The sequence below is a fragment of the Aplysia californica genome, unplaced genomic scaffold (assembly GCF_000002075.1).
Source record: "Aplysia californica isolate F4 #8 unplaced genomic scaffold, AplCal3.0 scaffold00106, whole genome shotgun sequence".
Taxonomy (NCBI): Eukaryota; Metazoa; Mollusca; class Gastropoda; order Aplysiida; family Aplysiidae; genus Aplysia; species Aplysia californica.
In genome coordinates this window covers 445,739-466,651 of record NW_004797376.1, presented here as the reverse complement: position 1 = coordinate 466,651, position 20,913 = coordinate 445,739, and the positions used below count along the sequence as shown (strand labels likewise).

At 38.7% G+C, this 20,913-nt stretch overlaps 1 protein-coding gene across 1 annotated transcript in view; it reads left to right on the top strand.

Moving 5' to 3' along the window:
* LOC101861432 (cadherin-23) overlaps positions 1-13,858 on the top strand; it is a gene marked incomplete in the record, with an annotated part of 170,597 nt that extends 156,739 nt beyond the window's left edge. Inside the window, 8 exon segments of the mRNA XM_013080930.1 lie at positions 1,592-1,675; positions 3,558-3,623; positions 4,023-4,092; positions 4,289-4,416; positions 5,755-5,795; positions 6,380-6,437; positions 11,814-11,891; positions 12,776-13,858. Coding sequence (XP_012936384.1) covers positions 1,592-1,675; positions 3,558-3,623; positions 4,023-4,092; positions 4,289-4,416; positions 5,755-5,795; positions 6,380-6,437; positions 11,814-11,891; positions 12,776-13,136 — 886 coding nt within the window.
* Between the last annotated feature and the right edge of the window lie 7,055 nt (positions 13,859-20,913).

Genomic DNA, 20,913 nt, shown 5'->3' with positions numbered 1-20,913 from the left:
TAAATCTCAAGCATCCCGATTTTCCCGATTTCGATAACCTGTATCCCGATTTTTTTGTGCCGCCTGTTGCTTTGGATTTTTTAAAAAACCTACTCTGCCTTCTTCTCTGTCGAGGGAAGCACCCTTTAAACTTTTTGTTCGCAGGAACTCGGAGCCCTGTTTTTCGAAATTCGATGCCAGATTTAGTAGTTGACTCACCCCAAGTTGTGTTGGATCTTTGCGTGCACGTGCTATTTCAACTATATTTGAAGTAGTATCGATCTGGCATTTCGACTTGGGACATTCTCAAGATCTAGTTTCGCTTTTGTTACCACTCAGAATTGTCCGATGATGGCTTGATAACTGTTTCAATTGCTACATTATACAAATGATCAATATTATTAATAGTTCAGCTGTTGATTTCAAAACGATCTTTGTCCAAGCTCTGGTTAGTCGGGCCCGTCATCAAGACTTGTCTGTAAAACTGTTTCATTTCTGTGTTCACATCACGTGACTTCAGCGTGTGAGATGGGCGTGTCGAGGACCGTCTGTTGACGGGGTCAACCTAAGTGCATGCACACTTGTCGAAGTGTCTTTCGAGACTTACGGAGTGGGGGGGGGGGGGTAGACTTTGACTATGAGTCCTTGATGTGATACTTCAGGATAAAAAAAGAAAATGATCCCACACATGCTCACACACACAGAGGGCATATACATGGGTAATATTTATGGACAACCCTGGAAATTTTTAAAGTAAGCTTTGCAGTCACCTTGGTGATATGTCGTTGATCCTCATTTTTTTCACCAAATCCCAATTTTTTTCCCCCTGAGATCCTGGTTTGTGGATTCCATTGAGCGGCAGGTCTGTGCTTGTTTTTGGCGTAACTATTTTATGTTCACTTTAAAGCACTTTGCGGTTGGCGGGTGCTCTGGTGTGGTCTGCTTCTTCTTTCCAATCAAACATCTATTGTCGTTATCTCCCCTTCTTCTTTTTTATGTTTCTTACTCTCTTGTAACACCTCTAATCTTCTGGCGCTCATATGACCTTATGCAGTTGCGAGCGCTGTAAAACCTCTTCTTAAACAAACAAAGCACTTTGCGGCATAGATTTTACAAACAAACATTGTTCAAAGGCACCCAAAAAAATGTAAGTTTGAAGTTTCCAAGGACACTACAGCTTTGGAAGCCAGCAAACTTTGGAGGCTATCTTCTTGCTTATTTTACATCTGACACTGACAGCATGTGACCCTTACCTCCTTCAACAGCAAATATAATAACTACTTCTATTTATATTAGATGGGTATTTTTTTTCATCAAAAGCAAGACAAATGAACAAACATTCAGATCAATAACTCCACATGCCCAGAAACTGACAAGCACATGATATCACTGTGTCGACAAGTGCACATTTATTTTTTTCAGACAGGTGTACTTTATTAATGACTGTACTCTTGGCAAGTGCAACTTGTAGAATATTGCTTCTAATGTTGTTTAATAACTTAAAAGCAAGACCTGGGGTGAATGTTTTCTTTTAAGATAAAGGGTTAAAACTTGTCACTTTTTTGTTTACTTCATATTATAGCTAATGAGCAATTTTTCTCATCTATTTCAGAGAATTTGATCAACTTGGTTACGAATTTGTGCCAGATAACATTCAACCCAAGTATAATCAGGACCGTAGTGTGGATGGATCCAAGTGAGATTGTTTTTGTTTTTGTTTTGTTTTTATTTGTTTTGTTTTGTTTTTTGGAGTTGTCTCATTCTCTGTAAGCAGTTGGTAGAGCAGGGGTTACCAAACTACGGCCCGGGGGCCAGATTTGACCTGTAAGTTCACCGTGGTGGATCAATTTTTAAAAGTTTGAAAGATGTGTGTGTAGCATGCTCAGAATTTGGCTACCAAAATTTAAGTATAGTGGAGGCTGCTTACCCTGAAATCTGCTCAACTGCCGAATTTTCTTCGGTTTAGCCGGGTTTTCAGTTTAGAGAGGTTTCAAAGACACTCAAAAAAACCCAAAATGGAAGATTTTTTAATTTTTTTTTATTTACCGCTTTTTTCAAATTAACCGTTTTTGGCTTGAGAGGGCCACATTGTATTTCATTCAAACTAGTGGCTATATGGTGTAGCGGTTTGGCTTTTTGCCATCTCATCAGTGGTGAAAAAAGCGGGATGTCCAGTGAGAGTGGGACTGTTTCTGTGACATTTTATTCTTGCTAGACAAGTCCTAGCTAACTTGTCAAGCATTGTACATTAGTAAGATTTTCTTTGCACACAGAACTTCTAGGAGGTTTGCTTGACTGAAGGCTTTGGGAAGAACTTGGATGCTGTGGCAGTCTCATAGTCTGTACCAGTCTTAATAAGAAATATATCAAAATCGTCGTGTAACAAAGAGTGTGTGTGTGTGTGGGGGGGGGGGGGGGGGCAGGTTATATTTGCAAAAATTTTGAATACATACGTTTTTACCAGAGGTTAATGTTGACCTTTTTGCTTTAGATGTTATTAGCCTATTGCCAGTTACTAATGGCAAAGAAGGATTGTAATAATCTGTTAAAGTCTTGGTGGACTAACAATTTCAACTGTAAGTACGACTTACAAGTATTTCAGATTTAGCACCAAAAACCACTGAACTGGATTTTGATCTAAGTCAAGAATACTGTCATGCTATTTACTCACCTACACACACGCACGCACACACACACACAAACACTCATACTCAAACGCACACATACATGCACACCTTTTTCTGCCCCCTTTTACATCACCTTCCCCTAGGGTGTCTTTCCTCTGCCCTGTTTAGAACCACTAAGGGTACAAAAAGAGACCTTTCTACTCTAGACAGCCATATTATTTGAGTATGTCAATACTTACACTAAGGACAAATATGGCGTACAATTTAATTGTATTGTAGCAGCATGTTCTTTTTACTCTAAGTTACCAGTTCTCCACTATGGGGGTGAACAGTTGATATTTTTTATTAATGCCCAACATGAAGCTAGTGCTTAGGACTTCAGGTAGATATGTTTGAAATGTCCGTGTTGTAAGGAGATGAAATGTGAGGCGTAATGGAATCAGGCTTTCGTCAAATTAGTCAAAGTGAAGAAACTTGCATTTTCCCCCAGGTTTGTGAATTTTTGTTTTTATGCTCAACACCTTTCATGCCCATTAAAGTACTCATTTCTGTGTGGATTTTTCTAAAAAACGTTGATTAAAGGCACAAAAAATGTAAATTTTCCTGTTACCACAGACTCTTAAGCTAAGGAAATAACAATCTTTGGCGGCCATTTTCTCATTAATTTTACCTCTGAAAACAGATGACCCCCACCACCTTCTTTTGCAAATATCTCGACTTGTATTCAAGACAAATGGATATTTTTTTCATCCCAATAAAGACAGGTGAACAAGCTTTAAGATGATACCAATAACTCTACATGCCCCAAAATTGACGAGAGCCTGATTCCACCACGCTGCCTCACAAATATTCTATCATTATTAAATATGCTTAAGGGTCCTTGTGCTATGAAAAGTTTTGATTTTGTGTTGTTTTTAAAAAAAGAAAATTCTATTCTTCAAATACTTTCAGGTCAGTCCTTGTCGTCCATGCTGTTGACAAAGATGGAAACATTGTTGATGGTTCGACTCTGATTGGGTGTGTAATTATGTTTGGAAACACAATGTGCTTTTGACCTGCTTTGTATGTACAGTTCGTGTAGTTGTGATACTCATTGTGATCTGATTTGGTCAAAGACTTAGCTTATATGAGGAAGGAGCAGGTTCAAGGCTCAGTGGGTTTTCAATTATTTCTCATACTTCTACACAAATTTTATTCTCAGCCACGTCTTTTGATGTAGAGTGAAGGGTGGCTCTTTGGTGCAAGTTCTATCTGTGTTTATAATGGAACTGATTCCAAACCAAAATGAGCTTAGTCCTGTTCTAAGTACATCTTCACTATCATTGGTTGCTATTGAGAGTCCTATATTTTTTGTCCTATTTTGTTGTCATAATTTTTGTGGTTTCTGATGCTCATTCTTACTTTTGTTTCTTACAGGGAACTGGACAGAATGGATATAAAACTGAAACTGAAGTTGCAAGACCAGTACAAATTTCTTGAAACAAAGGTTAGACATAATTTCATTATGGGGGTTGTAACATGCTTTATACAAAGATCTTATTTTCCATTATAAAAATTATCTTTCAGTTTGCTTTTGACTTCTAAATGTTTTGGTTAATTTTTTGTTTCTTTCTTTGTTTATTTAATGTATATAAATATATATATATTTTGTATTTTTTTTTTTTTTTTTTTTTTTGGTATAGGTTGGGAAAGATACTTTTGAAGTAACTTCAAATGACAAGAGAACAGAGTACATCCTGATTGCTGTCATTGCTGCCATCGCCATCACTTTTGTCATCACTTTGTATTTCATGATCCATAACATTCGAAGGTATGTATCGGTTTGTCTGTTTTTAGAGATTTGAAATTTCAGTTGAAGAAATAATTTACATAATATGGTGGTTTAAAAATGTAAAGTGTTTTTCTTACCAAAACAGTTTACAAACTGGCTGCGTGTGGGTGTAGCGCACTGTTGTCGATTTTCTTGTACAGAATCAGTCCAAGCAAATGAAATCAATATGCAGATGAGCACAGATAGCACAAACACAGAAAACTCAAATTTACAGATAGCTCCTACAATTTACCATTCTCCAAGTGATAGCTCTCTAACTTATCGCTATATGGTTTACCTGAATTATGGATGTCCAACACATTTGTCTATCCCCAATGTGTTTTTATTATCCTTGACCGACTGTACTGACTTTCTTATTCTTATGTGATATGGGCTACGCTTTGATTTCACAGAAAAGATTGTTCTTGCTTTGTGCTTGGAGAGTGTCTATACTTATAAGGCTTACGCGAATAGTGCTTTAACTATCATCTTTTATGTTCTGTCTGTCTGATGTTATTGACTTTTTTTCTTAACAATATAAAAGGCTAGGAAAAGACATGAAGTGACAAAGTTTTGTTAACCCCTATGGGACCCACCTCTCGCTTGACTTTCAGTTCCCCAGGACAACAGCCACCGCCTGCTTTTTGACTATTTGCCATATGAATAGCTCAGCCCTAGTAAAGTAATTGACATAAAACTTCACCAAACAATTTAAAATATATTTGTCTATGCTATATCACTTTCTCCTCAAAAAAATATTTTGGTTTGGGTCATTTAGGTGCAATCAATATGTATGGTAATTGTAAGTTTTGGTCCAGATTCTGGTCGTAACAGATAAAAGATTAGATTCAGACCTACGTATTGAGTAAACTGCTCCTCAATTGATGATGACTGGTTCCAAATCTACATTACTTACTTTTCAATCTGAAGACTCACTGTATGAATAATCAGGGTCATTGTCTGAGTCTTCTATCTTTTCATCACTGTCTGCGTCCATACAAATTTTGTCGAGCAGTTCAGGTTCAGTGAAATACCTTTTAGAACTCATTTTGTCACTATCCACATTCCAATTGCAAGAATCAGAAGCAAAATATCTAAATGGAACTTATCAGTGATTAACGAAAATATGGATATGTTTGAAGAGGCGTTTTGATTGACTTTCGTTTAAGTCATTTTGCTCGCAAACTCGTCTATGGGAAGCGGTCAGGTTTCGCCAGTATTCTTGTCCGTAGTCCGATAGGTGTTAAAGAATGCATGGTTAAAGTTTTTTGCGGAAGAATACTCTGATCATCATGCAGTGAATCTTTGGCTTGTTTATCTTCTCTTGTTTCCACTCAGGTTCAAGCACAAACTGAAAGCTGCAACAATAGAGGTTCATGGTAAGCTTGTTCTGTAATAGTTAGCCTAATGAACTTTGTACATCTTTGTACAAGTTTTTAAATGTCTGAAAATTATTATAAGAGGGCGATGGGGAAACTTTTGAAAGTGTTTGAAATACAGAAAATGTACTGAATGTGGGAAAGCTGAGGATGAGTTTTGTTGTCTAGAAGAATGGCTGAGGTTTCTGAAAGAGAGGGATGGTTGTCTGGGGGAAAAGTATGAGAAAGGAGACCTTATGTAGATTTGTACTGATTTTAAAAAGGGCAGAGAAGAAGATTGCAGTGTTTTGTAGAAAAACAATGAAAGAATACAGAACATGTGTGTGATTAGTGTTGTGGTCCTTGATAGTGTGATCTGATGTATAATCATATGAAGAATGGATTTTTTTAAATTATTAGGACTATAGCCTGTGTATAATTTTGGCTTTTGCATAAATAAACATATTGAATTGAAGCTGTTCATTTACTGCCAGTACTTGAGGGTCTTAAGGATTCATAGTGAGGCTTAAGTTTTCGTTGTGATCTTGAAAAAGTTACCCATTTGAGATGAAAAAGAAGACTTTACTTGAATATTTCTGTTTCAGCCCTTGAGCCAGTAAAACAAGATAGATTCCCAGGCCTGGACAATGATCACCTAAGAGAGTAAGTTTGTCTTATGTTTTCCTTTCTGTAACTAGCTATCAGCTCTCTTACCGGCCTTTCAGGTTGACTTATAATCCTCGTGTTCTACCTAAATTGTGTAAATGCTGATGGTTCATTCCTTTCACCCAAGAAACTTGCTTTTGCACTCTGAGCAATCTGTATCACATGAACTTGTACAAATGGCATGTCACTCTTAGCTGTTTTCATTTCGAGGTATCAGGGCAGAACCTTAATTTTCTCCACTGAGTCTCCTGTTGTTGGCCAAACCTGATCATAATATATTAGATAGAGGGTAAAGTGTAAATTTCTCTTTGTCTGTAAATTGCTCTTCTATGTCATCGATGCTTTTGTTTAGTTTCCCTGGTCTTGGTCAAGTCTACCCTTAACCCCTTCTTTTGTGAGATGTTTCCATCTACATTTGTACAGATCACTGGCTGGGTGCAGCACTGCGACAAGCGCCAAAATCCCGAAAATCGTTTTTTTTTCCCGTTAGTATCGATACCAAAATAGTGGGTCAAAATATCAAATTCCAACCATGAATAGAGTTGCAATTGTGCAACAAGGTGTATTCCATAAATATCTTGGACCCATACTGCCACAAGGGCACTTGACGCGGTTGTGCCCCGAGAATTTTGCTTTGGTTTGTCCATGAAGACTGAACAAGAGCACATGTCGCTTTGTTGCCCCGAGATTATTGCTATCTCTTGTCTGTAATTTCCAAAAACAAATACACTGACTTATCGTAATTTTGCACTGCCGAAGTTTTTTTTGTTTTAGCCACACCACTTACAAAACGATAATTGGTTAGACTCTTTTGTCTCAACTCGTGATTCTGCAAGTTACTGAGCATTGTCAATGGTTATAATACCCCTCCCTCCTCCCCCACAGGATACTGTGTTGCAGCATAGTGTATTGTTGAAGGGCATAAATTCTCTGTTTCTTTGCATCATATTCCTGTACACATTCCAAATGCCAGCTGTTGTTCGTGTCAGATAACTTTTTGCAGGCATTCTTAAACATAAATTGTACTGAAGATCAGTATTTGATTGTGAGTTTCTCATTTTGATGTTGTAGTTGTTTTGTAATGAATACATTCAGTGCAAAGGAGATCACAATGTACATGGCAAAGAAATTGTGGCTGGGCAAAAAGCAGGCAACGGACACCGTGGAGGGGAAGAGCCAATGAGAGATAGTAGCCAGGCAACACTTGAGCAGGTTGAAGGAGGTAGAAGGAAGATACAGGATAGTGTTGGGGATGAGGAAGGACATGTCATGAGGTGAAAAGCAAACTGAAGAAGAGGTACAAGATGGTGACGGAACAGGAGATGAACAAACCCAAGTGAGGGCCAGAACACGGAAAAGAGATTAGGGCAACTGAGATATTCTGAACTGGCGTACGTCTCAGTAAGGGGCAAATTATCTCAGGCAGAACAATGAAACCCAGCTGTCCCCCTTCGTGCCAACTGAATTGCTCAAAAAGTATCAGCGAGGATGAAAGGACGACCGTGATTGAAGAATTTTTGAACTTGGCTGACAAAAGAGAGCAGCAACATTTCTTACTCAGACATGTTGAGGAACGACCAGTAAGTCGTAAACGTATTGGCGCCTCAGGAAAAGAGTCAAGGGTGCAAGCGTGCAGGACCTTTTCCCAGAATGCGCTAAACATTATGTGTGATCAGATTTATATAGGACGTTCAAACGAGTTACAGCAACTGGTGCCCTCAAACCACAGAATCAGGGAAAGCACGGCCAGCATCGGAAGATAGACGAAAACTCGGTCCAAGGAGAAAGAGATCACATTTTCTCATTTCAGGTTGTGGACTCACACTACTGTCAAGATGACCGTGAAAAAATACTTGGACCCGTTTTTGTCGGTGACGGCCATGTACCGACTCTTCTGCGAGAGACATGGAGAGGAAAAAGTCAACGAGGACAAATATCGAAGAGTCTTCGACTATGACTTCAACCTTGGCTTTCATAGGCCCAAGAAAGACCAATGTGAAGTTTGTATCGCGCACAAAAACAACAAGGATACTGCAGAAGAAAACCAGCAGCTCTTTGAAAGCCACATAACAAACAAAGAAACCGCAAGGACTATCAAAGACGCAGCGAAAAAAACCACTAGACCAACAAAAACAAGCTGTGCTTTTGATCTACAACAAGAACTCCTGTGCCCCCATGGACAGAGCTCCTGTTTCTTCTATGAACGAAGATTAGGCGTGTACAATCTCACAGTCTGCGACCTTAGAAAAGGAGACGTATTCTGTTACATGTGGACTGAAAGTGAAAGTTGCCATGGCTCAAACGAAGTGGCCATATTTGTTCCACTGCCTTTCAAACCAAAGCTCAGGTGGGGTGAAAGATGTGCATTCATTTTCTGACAATTGTGCGGGACAAAACCGGAACAGCTTTGTGGCCTTTGCCCTCAACTTTGCCCGCTCGAAGCTACAACCCAATTTGATCACTCATACCTTTCTAGAAAAAGGTCATACAGAGACAGAAAATGACTCTGTGCATGCCACAATCAACGAAAAACTAGGCACATAGAGATTTACACCCCAGACCAGTGGTTCACTGCGGTGAGAACGGCCAGAATGTCCAAACAACCATACCAGGTGAGGGAGATGTGCAGACAGGGGAGATGTGCAGACAGGGCTTTATAGACTTCAAGTTAAAGAGAGAAGATTCCATGGAGCAAGGTGAGACAAGTCATATGCTCAGGAGAAAACCCCGGGGCCCTTCACTTGAAAACACAATACGATGGTCCAACGCAACGCTTCAATTTGAACAGGCGGAAAAGGGTCAGTGGGGATGTTGTGGGTGTGTGCAATGTGCCGTTGATAAAAGGCCTTCTGAAGCCAGGCATCCCTGAGTTGAAGAAACGAGATCTGATCAGTCTATTTGAATCTCAGCAAGTACCTTCGACCTACTATGACTTTTACTCTTCCCTGCCTGTTGGAGGAGATATTGAAGAAGAACTTTGAGAGCTCCAGCACCTGCTAAACCTCTGGAAAGCCGGAGCGCATGTCTCACCACATAATTAACGCTGTTTCATTTCCATTCATATCGTTATAGGCGTTTGCCGATCATTTTTATTTTGTTCCCCACTTATCGTGATGTTTTACATCATGAAACTAATTAGTGTAAATGTTCTAATTTGAGAACCATGATTCACCACATCTTCAACGATGAAAAAGTTTTACTTCCATTCATGTCGTTATTAGCGTTTGCCAATGCTTTGTTCACAACTTAACTTGATGCTGTACATGACCAAACTATCAATCTTAATTTTATACTTTGAGAAGCATGGCCAGTGTCTTAATGAATTACATTTGCACATAGAGCCAGAATTGATGGAACATGATTTTGTCGTTTTGTCTTGATTTCCTTGATTCCAATATAAGTCACTCTTTTGTTTGAGTAAAGACTGCATGTTGAATCATTCATTTATTCTTTCATGGATTAATTTATTCTTTCATTCATTCATTCACTCACTCACTCACTCACCTACTCACTCACTCGCTCACTCACTCACTCACTCCGTCATTTGATTATGCATTTGCATTCGTTTATTCATACGTTGGTCATTTCGTCGCTCCATATTGTTTGGGTCTATTGATTTGTTTCAGGTAAGACACTGTTTGAAAATTTAATTAAACCTTGATACTGAATAAAAAATATCCTGTTTTTTAAAAATATATTAATAATTTATCGTAAAGCAGCACCATCATTCTTGTTAATTTCAGTTTTGAAGCAAATATTTCATTGAATATGTAAAGAAGCAACATGTCGGGCCTATCCATTTTGGGGCTGTTTACTTGATGATGACTCATGTGTTCTGATTAGTGCCCTGAGGCTTTAAACGCATGAGAACTTGACCCTACATTTGGAAGTGTGCTATGAACTCAACAACTACTACCAGTCTCCTCCTAATCAAAGTTATTTATACAGCTGGAAGGCCCAAATCAGTCACTATGAGCCAAAACCATACCTGTCTTATCTATTGAGTTGCAAACCTCAATGTGCCGATTCCGGGCGAGGTCGGGCGAGGTCAGTCGCAAAAATAGCAAATTCCAGACTTTGAGAATCAATTTTTTTTATAGGGAATCGAAACCAATAACACTCAGACCCAAATTGGATACATATCACACATAAAAGCACTGATCTCGGTTAAGTTACGTGCAACAAAGCGATAAACCTCTTTGCTTCAACAGAATAGAGAAACCTTATTCTACTTTTAATTTGGGGCAACAATGCCACAAGGACTTTTGTAGCAAAAGTATGCTCCGATTTTAGAGTAATATTTCGACATGGGCTCTTGTCGCAATGTTGCATAGAGCAAAATTGCGACTTGTGCAATCTTCCTTTATTTTCTCGGCAATTTAACTGTGAAACAAAATGACATTGGCAGCATATCCAACCACGTTACGGCTGCATTAACATATCTGAATCTCTTGTTGTTATTGTCAAAATTTTAAAAAGGAGACAGTTTTTTGTCTCTCTTGTAAAATTGCAATTTGGCACTTGTCGCAGTGTTGTATCCAGCCATCGAAATAATATAAAAAGTTCATTTTAGAGAGATTTAAACAAAATCGTTCCCCTTATTTGAGAACAAAACAACTCCACAGTCATAATTACATCTCCTTATATTTCCCCTGTAAACCAGTAGACAAAATTGAGAACCGGTTTTGGAGAAGAGAAGCGAGTATGTGTTTGTTTACACAACAATGAAGAGGCTATGGTGCCTGAATGCTAACTAAGGGTTTTGTCTATTATTCTCTTGGATTTAGAGCTGGATTTGCTTCAGATCTCCAAGCCCCTGTAAAAAAAATAATTTGTTTTGGGGGTTTTGAAATTTCAAGTGTGAAAAAGAATTTCACTGCATTGTTCACTTGTCCAGGTTCTATCCAAGATAGTTCCTGACAGGTGGGAATTAAATAATTGAACATTGAATTGAAGATATTCCACTTGACACAAGCCGAGAGGGGCATCGAATGACTGCACTGCTATCGTTGTTGTTGTTGTTTGTTGATGAGGCAACAAGACCATCTAGTCATCTTGAAGTCAGGGAAGAAAGTGCAGATGACTGGTTAGGCCAGTCTGCGCTATGAAAGTTCTGTCGCAATGCAGAGAGGGAATGGTGGTGGCAGCTGGAGATCTGTTCTCCTTGGTGAACCTGTGCTGCTCAGCTGCTGCAATTTGGTTGTTTTCACAAATGACTGAGCTATTTCACTTAAAAGAAGGTGCCATATATGAAAGAGGGGCATTGAATGACTGCACTAGTCCACTTAAAACAAGCTTTCACCATTGTAGATTTGTTTGTACTTTGCTCTTAATTGAAATGATTTTACAGTTTTCCCTTTTAATGTCTTCTAGGGCAAATCCTGTGTTCATGCGAGATGATCTGACCCTTGGTGACTCCATGTATGATTATCCTCACAGTGATGCATCAAGGTACATAGTAAATCATGAGACTTTTCTATTTTTGTTAAACCCTATCACATTACTCGAATCTTGGCCTTTGTAAGTGGTCAACGTTGTTGTCATTGATCGTAAAAAAACTCTTATGTTATTTCTCTCTTCTTACTTTTTTTTTAAATATCAAGAGTTAAGTCTGATGTTGTTGCTATCGATCCAAAGTTAAGTCTGATCAACTGCCCTATTTGACTGGTTTTGAAGTGGATTTTGCTTTCAAATATAGCATTATTCATTTCTATTTGAAAGCAAGAGGTTGGCGTGTGCTCTGGTGTGGTTTGCTCCTTCTTTCCTATCATACATCTATCGTCCTGATCTCTCTTCCTTCTTTTTTTGTCTATTACTCTCTAGTAACACCTCTAATCTTTAGCATTTATAGGACTGCATTGTGTTGCAAGTGCTGTAAAACTTACTAAAACTTTTTTTTTTTATGCTTTTTGAAATGTTGTCAGCTCCAGAACCTTAACAGTATAAGATGTTTTACCAGCAATGGGTAGGCATATTTATTTTGTTGGTGGCGAAAACTTGTGTACATATGGGTAGTTGGCAGGTGCTCAGGTGTGGTTTGCTCTTTCTTTCATATCAAACATTTGTCGTCCTTATCTCTCCTCCTTCTTTTTTATGGTTATTACCCTCTTGTAACACCTAATCTTCGGCACTTATTTGACCCAATTGTGTTGCTCATGCCGTAAAACGTTTACTAAAATGAAAACTAACATGCTACACAGCTTGATTGGCATGTACAATTATATAGACGTCCTACGCTGAAGAACACACTACCTCACTTCTCTCTTAATTTATAGCCTAGATCTACTCCTCACTTGATGGTACGTATTCAGTTGTCAACTTCTCACTGTCCACAGCCATTCATCACAGAACTCCTTGGATGAGAATGAGATTAATGCTCCTGAGGAAAGGAAGAAGAGTGTTGGGTATGATGAGCAAGAGATCACTCTCAACATCTATGGGCAAGATCCGACAGAAGGTGACATGTCTAACCTCCCAAAGGCCCTCTATTATCTCAACTCTGCTTTTGAAGGGGAAGAAAAACAGATACAGAGGAGCCCCGGTGCTGACCTCAGTGAAGATGAACAAGCTATGGAAAGTGACTCACGCGTTCAGGCAGTGCAGAGACATCGTCGTAATTTGGGCATAGATATGCCCAAGGACAGTGACCAGACTTTAGATTTTGATCTTGATGAACTTGAGACAACAGATATTTAACTTCAAGCCTTTTCCTCCCAGTGCCTCCAGGCCTCAGATTCTTTCATTTAGATACGGTTGAACTTGTCCAAGATGGCCATCCGTTAGTGGGGAGAAAAGTGGTTGTCCTAAACAGGTGGACGTCTTATACAATATCATTATAATGTAGAAAAAAACCACAAGGGGAATGACGTTGTCGTTTATTCAGGGGATTGTCGGGGACAGGTGGCCATTAGAGCAGGTTTGACTGTATTTCTGTTAATTGAACACCTGCAGAATTCAGTTCATTTTACAAAGATTTTCAGTACGGTATATTCCTACAGTGCCATGTGGACATATTGCTTAGATATATGGATAGTGGAGGAACTGCAGCATTGTTCAGGAGAATTTCTTTTGGAATAAAATGTTTGTGGTAATGAAGATATAAAACATGAAGTGTGATGTGAAACGTGAGAATATCATTGTTTATAAAATCTAGGGTTGGTTGTTCTGGTAACTGCAGTTTTCTACATTGCATCATCAGGCGTTGTCATATTTGACCCAAGCTACCTTAATCACAGAAGTTAATGTCTTTTTTTGTGATTATTTGCAGTCTGCTCAAACTGAAATCTTTGGAACCACTGGATTTTCTTCGATTTAGCCACGAAATTTCACTTTGAAAGTTTTTTTTCTTATCTACCTCTTTCAGTTACAGTGGAATCCACTTATAACGAGTCCTGAATAACGAGAAGTCTGTTATAAAGACACTTTTCTAAAACCTCGTTTTTTGCCCTTCTTTATCTTTGTAAATAAAATACTAATATAACGCAATCAGACAAACACGCGAGCTGGTTATAACGGAATATTGCTGCTGCTGTGTACAGCGCACAGGCCATTTATTCATATGTAAAACCTCACCAGTTGAGAAACTTGTTGGTTATCTTGCGAAACAAAGAAGGGGAGAGCCCACGAGTGCCAACAATGAAGGCCGGGTTGAATGGGTGGGGAGAGTGTGGCATGCACAGACAAGCAGAACGCATCGTGTGATAGGCCAGCCTAGTCTAGATTATCTAGGCCTACCATGCCTCTCACTTTTCCGATGCGGGGATGGAGAGGTCATAGTGCTGTACTGTGATGGACGGAGCAAATGTGTGATGTGGACGGGGTGTGGTTTGTTCCCATTTTGCGCAAGCAGACGGAACGCACCACAGGGTGGGGTGGGGTGGGGGAGAACACAGTGGGCGAGTTAGCCAAGAGAACTTTCTTTCTGATCGCCAACGCTGAGCTGTCAATATCGCTAGCATTTAGAAAAAAACCTGATTCGACTTTTGTTCAAGTAAGATTTAAAGGTCATGTTGAAACAAATCATCATCAGGGGAGATTACAATAAGAAATAAACCGAAAACCAGACTCATAGATTAGGCCTACTTTACTATTTCCCTTGAATTTATTACTGGATCCCTTATAACGAGAATCTTGCTATAACGGACATTTGGCACCGGTCCCATCCCTCTCGTTATAACAGGATTCCACTGTACTGTAATTTGAGCAGCAGGCTGTACGCATTGTGCTTTCTCTTCAACATTGTCATTTAGCTTAACCTGCCACACAGTCATACAGAACAGATGAAAAAGTACATAGAGAAGAGAGAATGAAAGCCCTATGCCAGTGATGCTATAAACACACCATGTGTATAGCCTATGCGACATAGCTTTGCAAACACAATATCCATGACATACCATGGGTTGCACGACAGATGTACATTCGCCATCCTTGCTTCACTAGTCCTATCTGTACACAATGTGTAGGCCTGTTGATGTGTGTGATACACTTAAACAAACAGTACACTGGCTATGCCTCTTTCTGACCTACAAATGTGCAGTCTTGTGTCTTTTTTCTTTTGTTTCACTATCTTGAAGTACATATTATGACTTGATTATTCCCATTACTTGAAGGTTGCTAGTGAAGATTATGTCAACATTATGCCTGAAATTCTTTTCAGTTTGGAAATGGGAACATTTGGGCTAATCAATAGTTTTCCTTCAAAGACAAAAGCAGAAGAAAAAATTGGAGATATTATTTTCTTTCAGTTGACCACAGTACTTAGATCAACTGTTTTCAGTTTAAGCAGACTTCCACCGTATTTTGAAAAATTTCCTCCCAATTTACTTGTAATTAATGTAATGATTTTCATTGGCAGGCATGACAAGTACCATATACTGCCATTGTTACTGGAGTTTCTGTGATTGAAATAGTCGTGATCAAGAATGTTTATTTTTCTTGTTATTATGTGATGATGATTTCTTGCTTGAAATTTCCAATGTTTTTACACTATCTATTAAAGAGCTTTACTTTCATTTTCGTATGAATGTGTATGTTTAACTGATATTTCAATGATTCAGTCGCATGTTCTGCAAAGCACTGTAGAGTTTACTGTCATTGTGAGATGCATTCCATATGTGTGAGGCAGCGTGATGGAATCAGGCTCTCACTCTCATCAAAATAATCAAAGTGAAGAAACTTTCATTTTTCAACAGTTTTATTAATTTTTATCAAATTTTTGTTGTTTGGCTCAACACCTTTTTATGCCTATTAAAAAACTCATTTCTGTGGAAATTTTTCTGAAAAATGTTGATTAAAGGCACAAAAAATGTAAATTTTCAGTTACCACTGTCTCGTAAGCTAAGAAAATAACTGATCTTGGATGGCCATCTTCTCACTAATTTTACCTCTGAAAACAGGTGACCTCCACCTCCTTCTTTCGCAAATATCTCGACTTATATTCAAGATAAATGGATTTTTTTTCATCAAAATAAAGACATCTATGGGCAAGCTTTAAGATGATACCAATAACTCTACATGCCCAAAAATTGTCGAGAGCCTGATTCCACCACGCTGCCTCACATATTTATTTTGCTGGGGATCGAGAAGTGTGTAAGTCTTACCTCTGACTGTTTAAATTTTTAAAATTCAAATAAGGTTGTCTTACTTTAGTCAGTAGAAGGGCATGATGCAAAGGTTCTAGAGCTGGATTTCCTGGAAATGATTTTCGTTACAGAAACTGAGTTATGAGCTGGGAATTCCCAGAAAGGAATGCAGTTTTAGGAAAGTACTACTCGACAGTCAAACTTGTTTTGAATGATCTTTATCTTTAGAGCTGACACATTGAGGCAAGACTTGACGTGTCGTAAGTGCCCAAACACTGACTGACACAGAAGGCTGAAAGAAGGCTCTGAAACAACTTTAGTTCCCAAGTCCTTTGATGCATGGGCATGAACTGATATTGCATTTAGTTATAGGGAAAAGGAACATACTGGTTCAGTGAATAACCTCAAATAATTCATAGCTGTTTTGTTATGTAAAAAAAAAAATATATATGTATATTCAGAAAACTTTGGTTTTATCTATGAATTGATTTTTTAAAAGTTTGCTTACACCAGCATTTTATGAATATTTATGAAGTGTCTTATTGTAAACTGATGCTTCACTGTTTTATTACTACTGTTTTCATTATAGCCTTGCTTTGTGCCAATGATTATAGCAAGCTGGCATTATTTACTGTGATCATGCATCTTGTTCCAGCATATTATTATTAGCCTGCTGGTCGGGGGAATCGCAACACCGTCACTGCTGATTTAATTCACTCTTGCCATCATTTCAGAGTTGAGTGATTTGTGGGTTTTTTTATGAAAGGTCCAGTTTTCTTCTTTTTCATCTACCATAATATCTATCTGCCACTTTGCTTTCTCCCTTCATTAAATGTGAAGCATTTGGGTGAAATCAGGCGCTCATCAAAATAATGAAATCGGAGTAACTGGCATTTTTCTGTCCGTTTGGCAATTGGTATCGAATATTCATTTTTTAACTCAACACCTTTAAGGTCCTTTTAAAAACACATTTCTGTGTGTATTTCACTGAAAAATGTTGATTTAAGTGACAAAAAATGTAAATTTGCAGTTTCTAAGGACTCGATCTCAAGCTTTGGAAGTTGCCGAACTTTGGCAGCCATTATCTCGCCAATGTTACCTCTGAATCCAGGCAACCCCCACCTCCTTCAATCACAAATATCTCTATTCAAGATAAATGGGTATTTTTTTCACCGAAAGAAAGACAAATAAACAAGCTTTAAGGTTATATCAATAACTCTGTATGTCAAAAAATTGACGAGCGCCTGATTCCACCGTGTCACGATACAAATGGCATATAAACACAGTAGAAATTGTGCCAAGTATGTACACCTTATCCCACCACAAAAATAAGTTACAAAGATCATGTTTTCGCAATATTTCTTCTTACATTGTACCGGCTGGTATGCTACTGTGTTTCTGTCTTTGCTTTTATTTTGATTTGATTTGATTTGTAGTGGGGGTTTTTTATTTGTAAAAGGGGGGGGGGGGTGTAGCTATGGGACACACTATCATGTGTTTTTTTCTCAGGCACAGCATAATTTTCCTGTGCGACGTCTGTTCATTGCTCGTTTTTTTTGGTGCACTTTGACTTAGTTTTGATACTTGACGTAACAAATAATCAGGGGTTTGTTGCCGTTGATAATTTTATCTAAAAGGTGTGTTCCAGCTATCTTTTTGCTTGTGTGACTGTGAGGGGCAAGAAGTTTTTTGTTCTTTCTTCTCCAGGTTTGCCAACTGTCCCAATTTCCCAAGACTGTTCCGGATTCGGAAGTCAGGAATTTGAGAACCTTATCAGATACACATCACCAAAACCATTCCCACTTGATGTAATTTTGTTTATTGTCATATAATCTGATGTTAAAACATTGGGTGTCCCTGAGTGGGTTTGGAAGAAGTTGGCCAGCCTGCTTCTTTCGGGGAGCTGAGAAAGTGTGTTGTGGTGTGTGTAATTAATTTTCCTATCACACACACACACTCACACACACACACACACACATTGTTTGTCTCTGTGTTGCTTCATACTCTAAGGCTAATTGTTTTTTATCTTGTTTATTATAAACCCTGCAGAGAAGAATTAAAGCTTTTTGTCTATAAACTGTCCCCCAGATTGTCTTTGTTTGATTTTATCGGTAATTTTATTAGCTAGATATAATTTTTAGTTCTTTTTCTTGAATATGATGAAAATCCGCTGTCTGTTTTGGACCCTGTCGTAGACACCAACTTTTATCCTCAACAAGAAGTGGCCGTCTTAGACAATTTTGATTGTATTTGCAAGTTACTGAGTATTTACTGGTAAAATGATTGAGGCCTTCGCTTCAACATTGGGCCCTCGAGTGCTGTAAGCTCTTTGGGTATCACACTGGGCTATGGTGTTGTTGGCTCTGGTTCAGATTTCCAATTGAGTGTTCTAGAACTTGGGTTTTCAAAGGTTAGCACCACTTACAGTTCTAACGGAGATACACCATAAATTCTGAGGTCCCACTTCTAAAAATAGCATATTACACTTACAGTGTTAAAACTAATTTATGGGTTAAAACCGTATACAGTATAATTGTTTATACAAGGGAACCTGCTCCTGTCCAAGGCAATCATCTGTATAAATATGACAACTTCCCCCCCGTGTTTTATTTTAATGACACTGTCCAAGGCGTTCTACTGCATGAGATAATCAATTTTCTCTCTTGAGTGGATTGAGTGGTAGTCTTAGACGATTAAATTTTGACTTAAACCGAAATCTGTGGAACTGAGGTTTTTCTTTTCTTCAGTTTATCCTAATTTTGCTGGCTGGGTGCAAGAACCCTACAAGTGCCAATTTGCAAATTTCTGTTCAGAGAGGTTGCTCAAATAGAAGGAAAAAAAATTGACGCTTTAATTTTCTTTCGGTTTACCTCTGTTTTCAGAGTGACCATAGATTCAGTTGAAGTGGACTTCACCGTATGTATAACTCAAACACAGAGAGGACTGCAGGCATATAGTATAAAATGTATCTGCCTGTGACAATGTTAGTATGCTACAGTGGAACTTGGTTTCAACGAAGTAGGATTCAACGAAAACTCAGATTCAAGTAACAAGCAATTGGATTTCTCAATTTTTTTATTCATAAAAATCAATTTAAAATAGCTCAGATTCAACGAACACATAAAAGAGTAAGCTCGGATTCAGTGAAGTGTAGAGATACAAATGCGACACGGTCATTTTGTCCCCCCTGCTACTGATCAATATTACAATGATAAGCTAATGTTGACATAGATCTACGTAATGAATTGCGCGCTGGACTGTGGAATCTAACGGTGCGGTATGCTAGACTCTACACCGCAACATAACTTATTTGGCAAACATTTCATTATAATAGATGACACATAACACAGGTGTGCATGGGAACAAATCGACCCTTTTGCACAGTGTGTGCTTTGTAGAATTCAGTGTATTTTCCTGGGATTTTCAAGCAAATCTTCGGTAGGCCTATCAAAGAAACGAAAATTCCTTTCATTTGAAACCAAGCTACTTTCGATTGAGAAAGTCGAACACATGATACATTACTTGCTCGGTGCCTGTAATTATCTATACAAAACCTCATATTAGCCATAACGAATACTCGGATTCAACGAAATTGAAGGACAGGCCCGACGACTTCGTTGAATCCGAGTTCCACTGTATAAGGTACTTTTTGCGCCCCCGTTGACACATAATTTGATCAATCAGGAGGCACACTTCCGAACGAGCTACGATACTCAACAAAATTTTCTCCCCACTGGAGAATCAAACTTGTGTCTCTTGCATGCGACTGCGAAGCGCCGAACCTCTAAAATCATGTATAACCACTAAACCACAGACGGACGCCCGTTTGCCTGAGACAGAACTTGACGCAAAGCATGCATAGATAGCGAAACAAAATAACAAACCAACACTTGCTTCTGAAAGACATTTCATGTCAGGTCACCCTTTAATTCAGAAGGTTGACTATTGAGCTTACTGCGGTCCTTTGTATTAATTTTCTTGAAACATTCAAAATTCAAAGAAAGATATTTATTTTTTAGTCGTAGAAAAGAGATCGACCAACTGCTCATTGAGCGTGACGTGATTCAAATAATTGCGTCCGGTTTAAAAATTCTCAACCCCCTGAAAAATCCAATTCCTGGAATTAGAAACGCACCTCGCCTGTTGCTAGGTCTCTGCCTAGGCGGTTTTTGTTGGGGGGGGGGGGGGGGTTGTTTGTTTTGTTTTAGTTTTTTTCACGTTTCTGCTCCTATAATAAGTTTAATGTAAAGTCCTTTTGACTTAATCTGTTGTCAAATATTAGCTTTCTTGTAACACCTCAAAGCTTTGGCACTTAATTATATATGACCTAATTATTTTACAAGTGCCGTTAAACGCTTACTAGAATCATGAACAGATGGACAGCCGGCACTGGCACTGTTCACAATACAGTAGTACATCGTGTATAGGTAAAAATAAACGTGACCCTTCTCTCGGAACTTTTTTTTACCTAATAGCTACATACATCAGGGGGACCGTTTACAGAAGAGATTCCGTGCCTGCATAGGGGACTTTGTTTCCATATTATATTATTATGTTTCAACCATTAAAATACGTTGTTCTTCCCAATGGTTCAGCGTGCTTCCTGTCAATTTTTGTGTGAATTGTGCACTTCTGTGCAGAGTTATAGGCTCTCCCGTGGGTAAAGGTTTTGGTAGTTTTAGTAGAGGTTTTTCGGCGCTCGCAAATGCTTAAGGTCATATGAGCGCCAATTGTGGGGGTCACTAGGTACACCAAGGGGACCGACGATGTTTGTGGTGTAGCGCTGACGATCCGAGTTCGATTCCTTGTTGGCTTAGATTGGCCCTGTCAAGTAGAGTCGGACGCCCACCTTCTAAATGATCTAAGTATGTCAGTGTGTGTGTGTGAGGGGG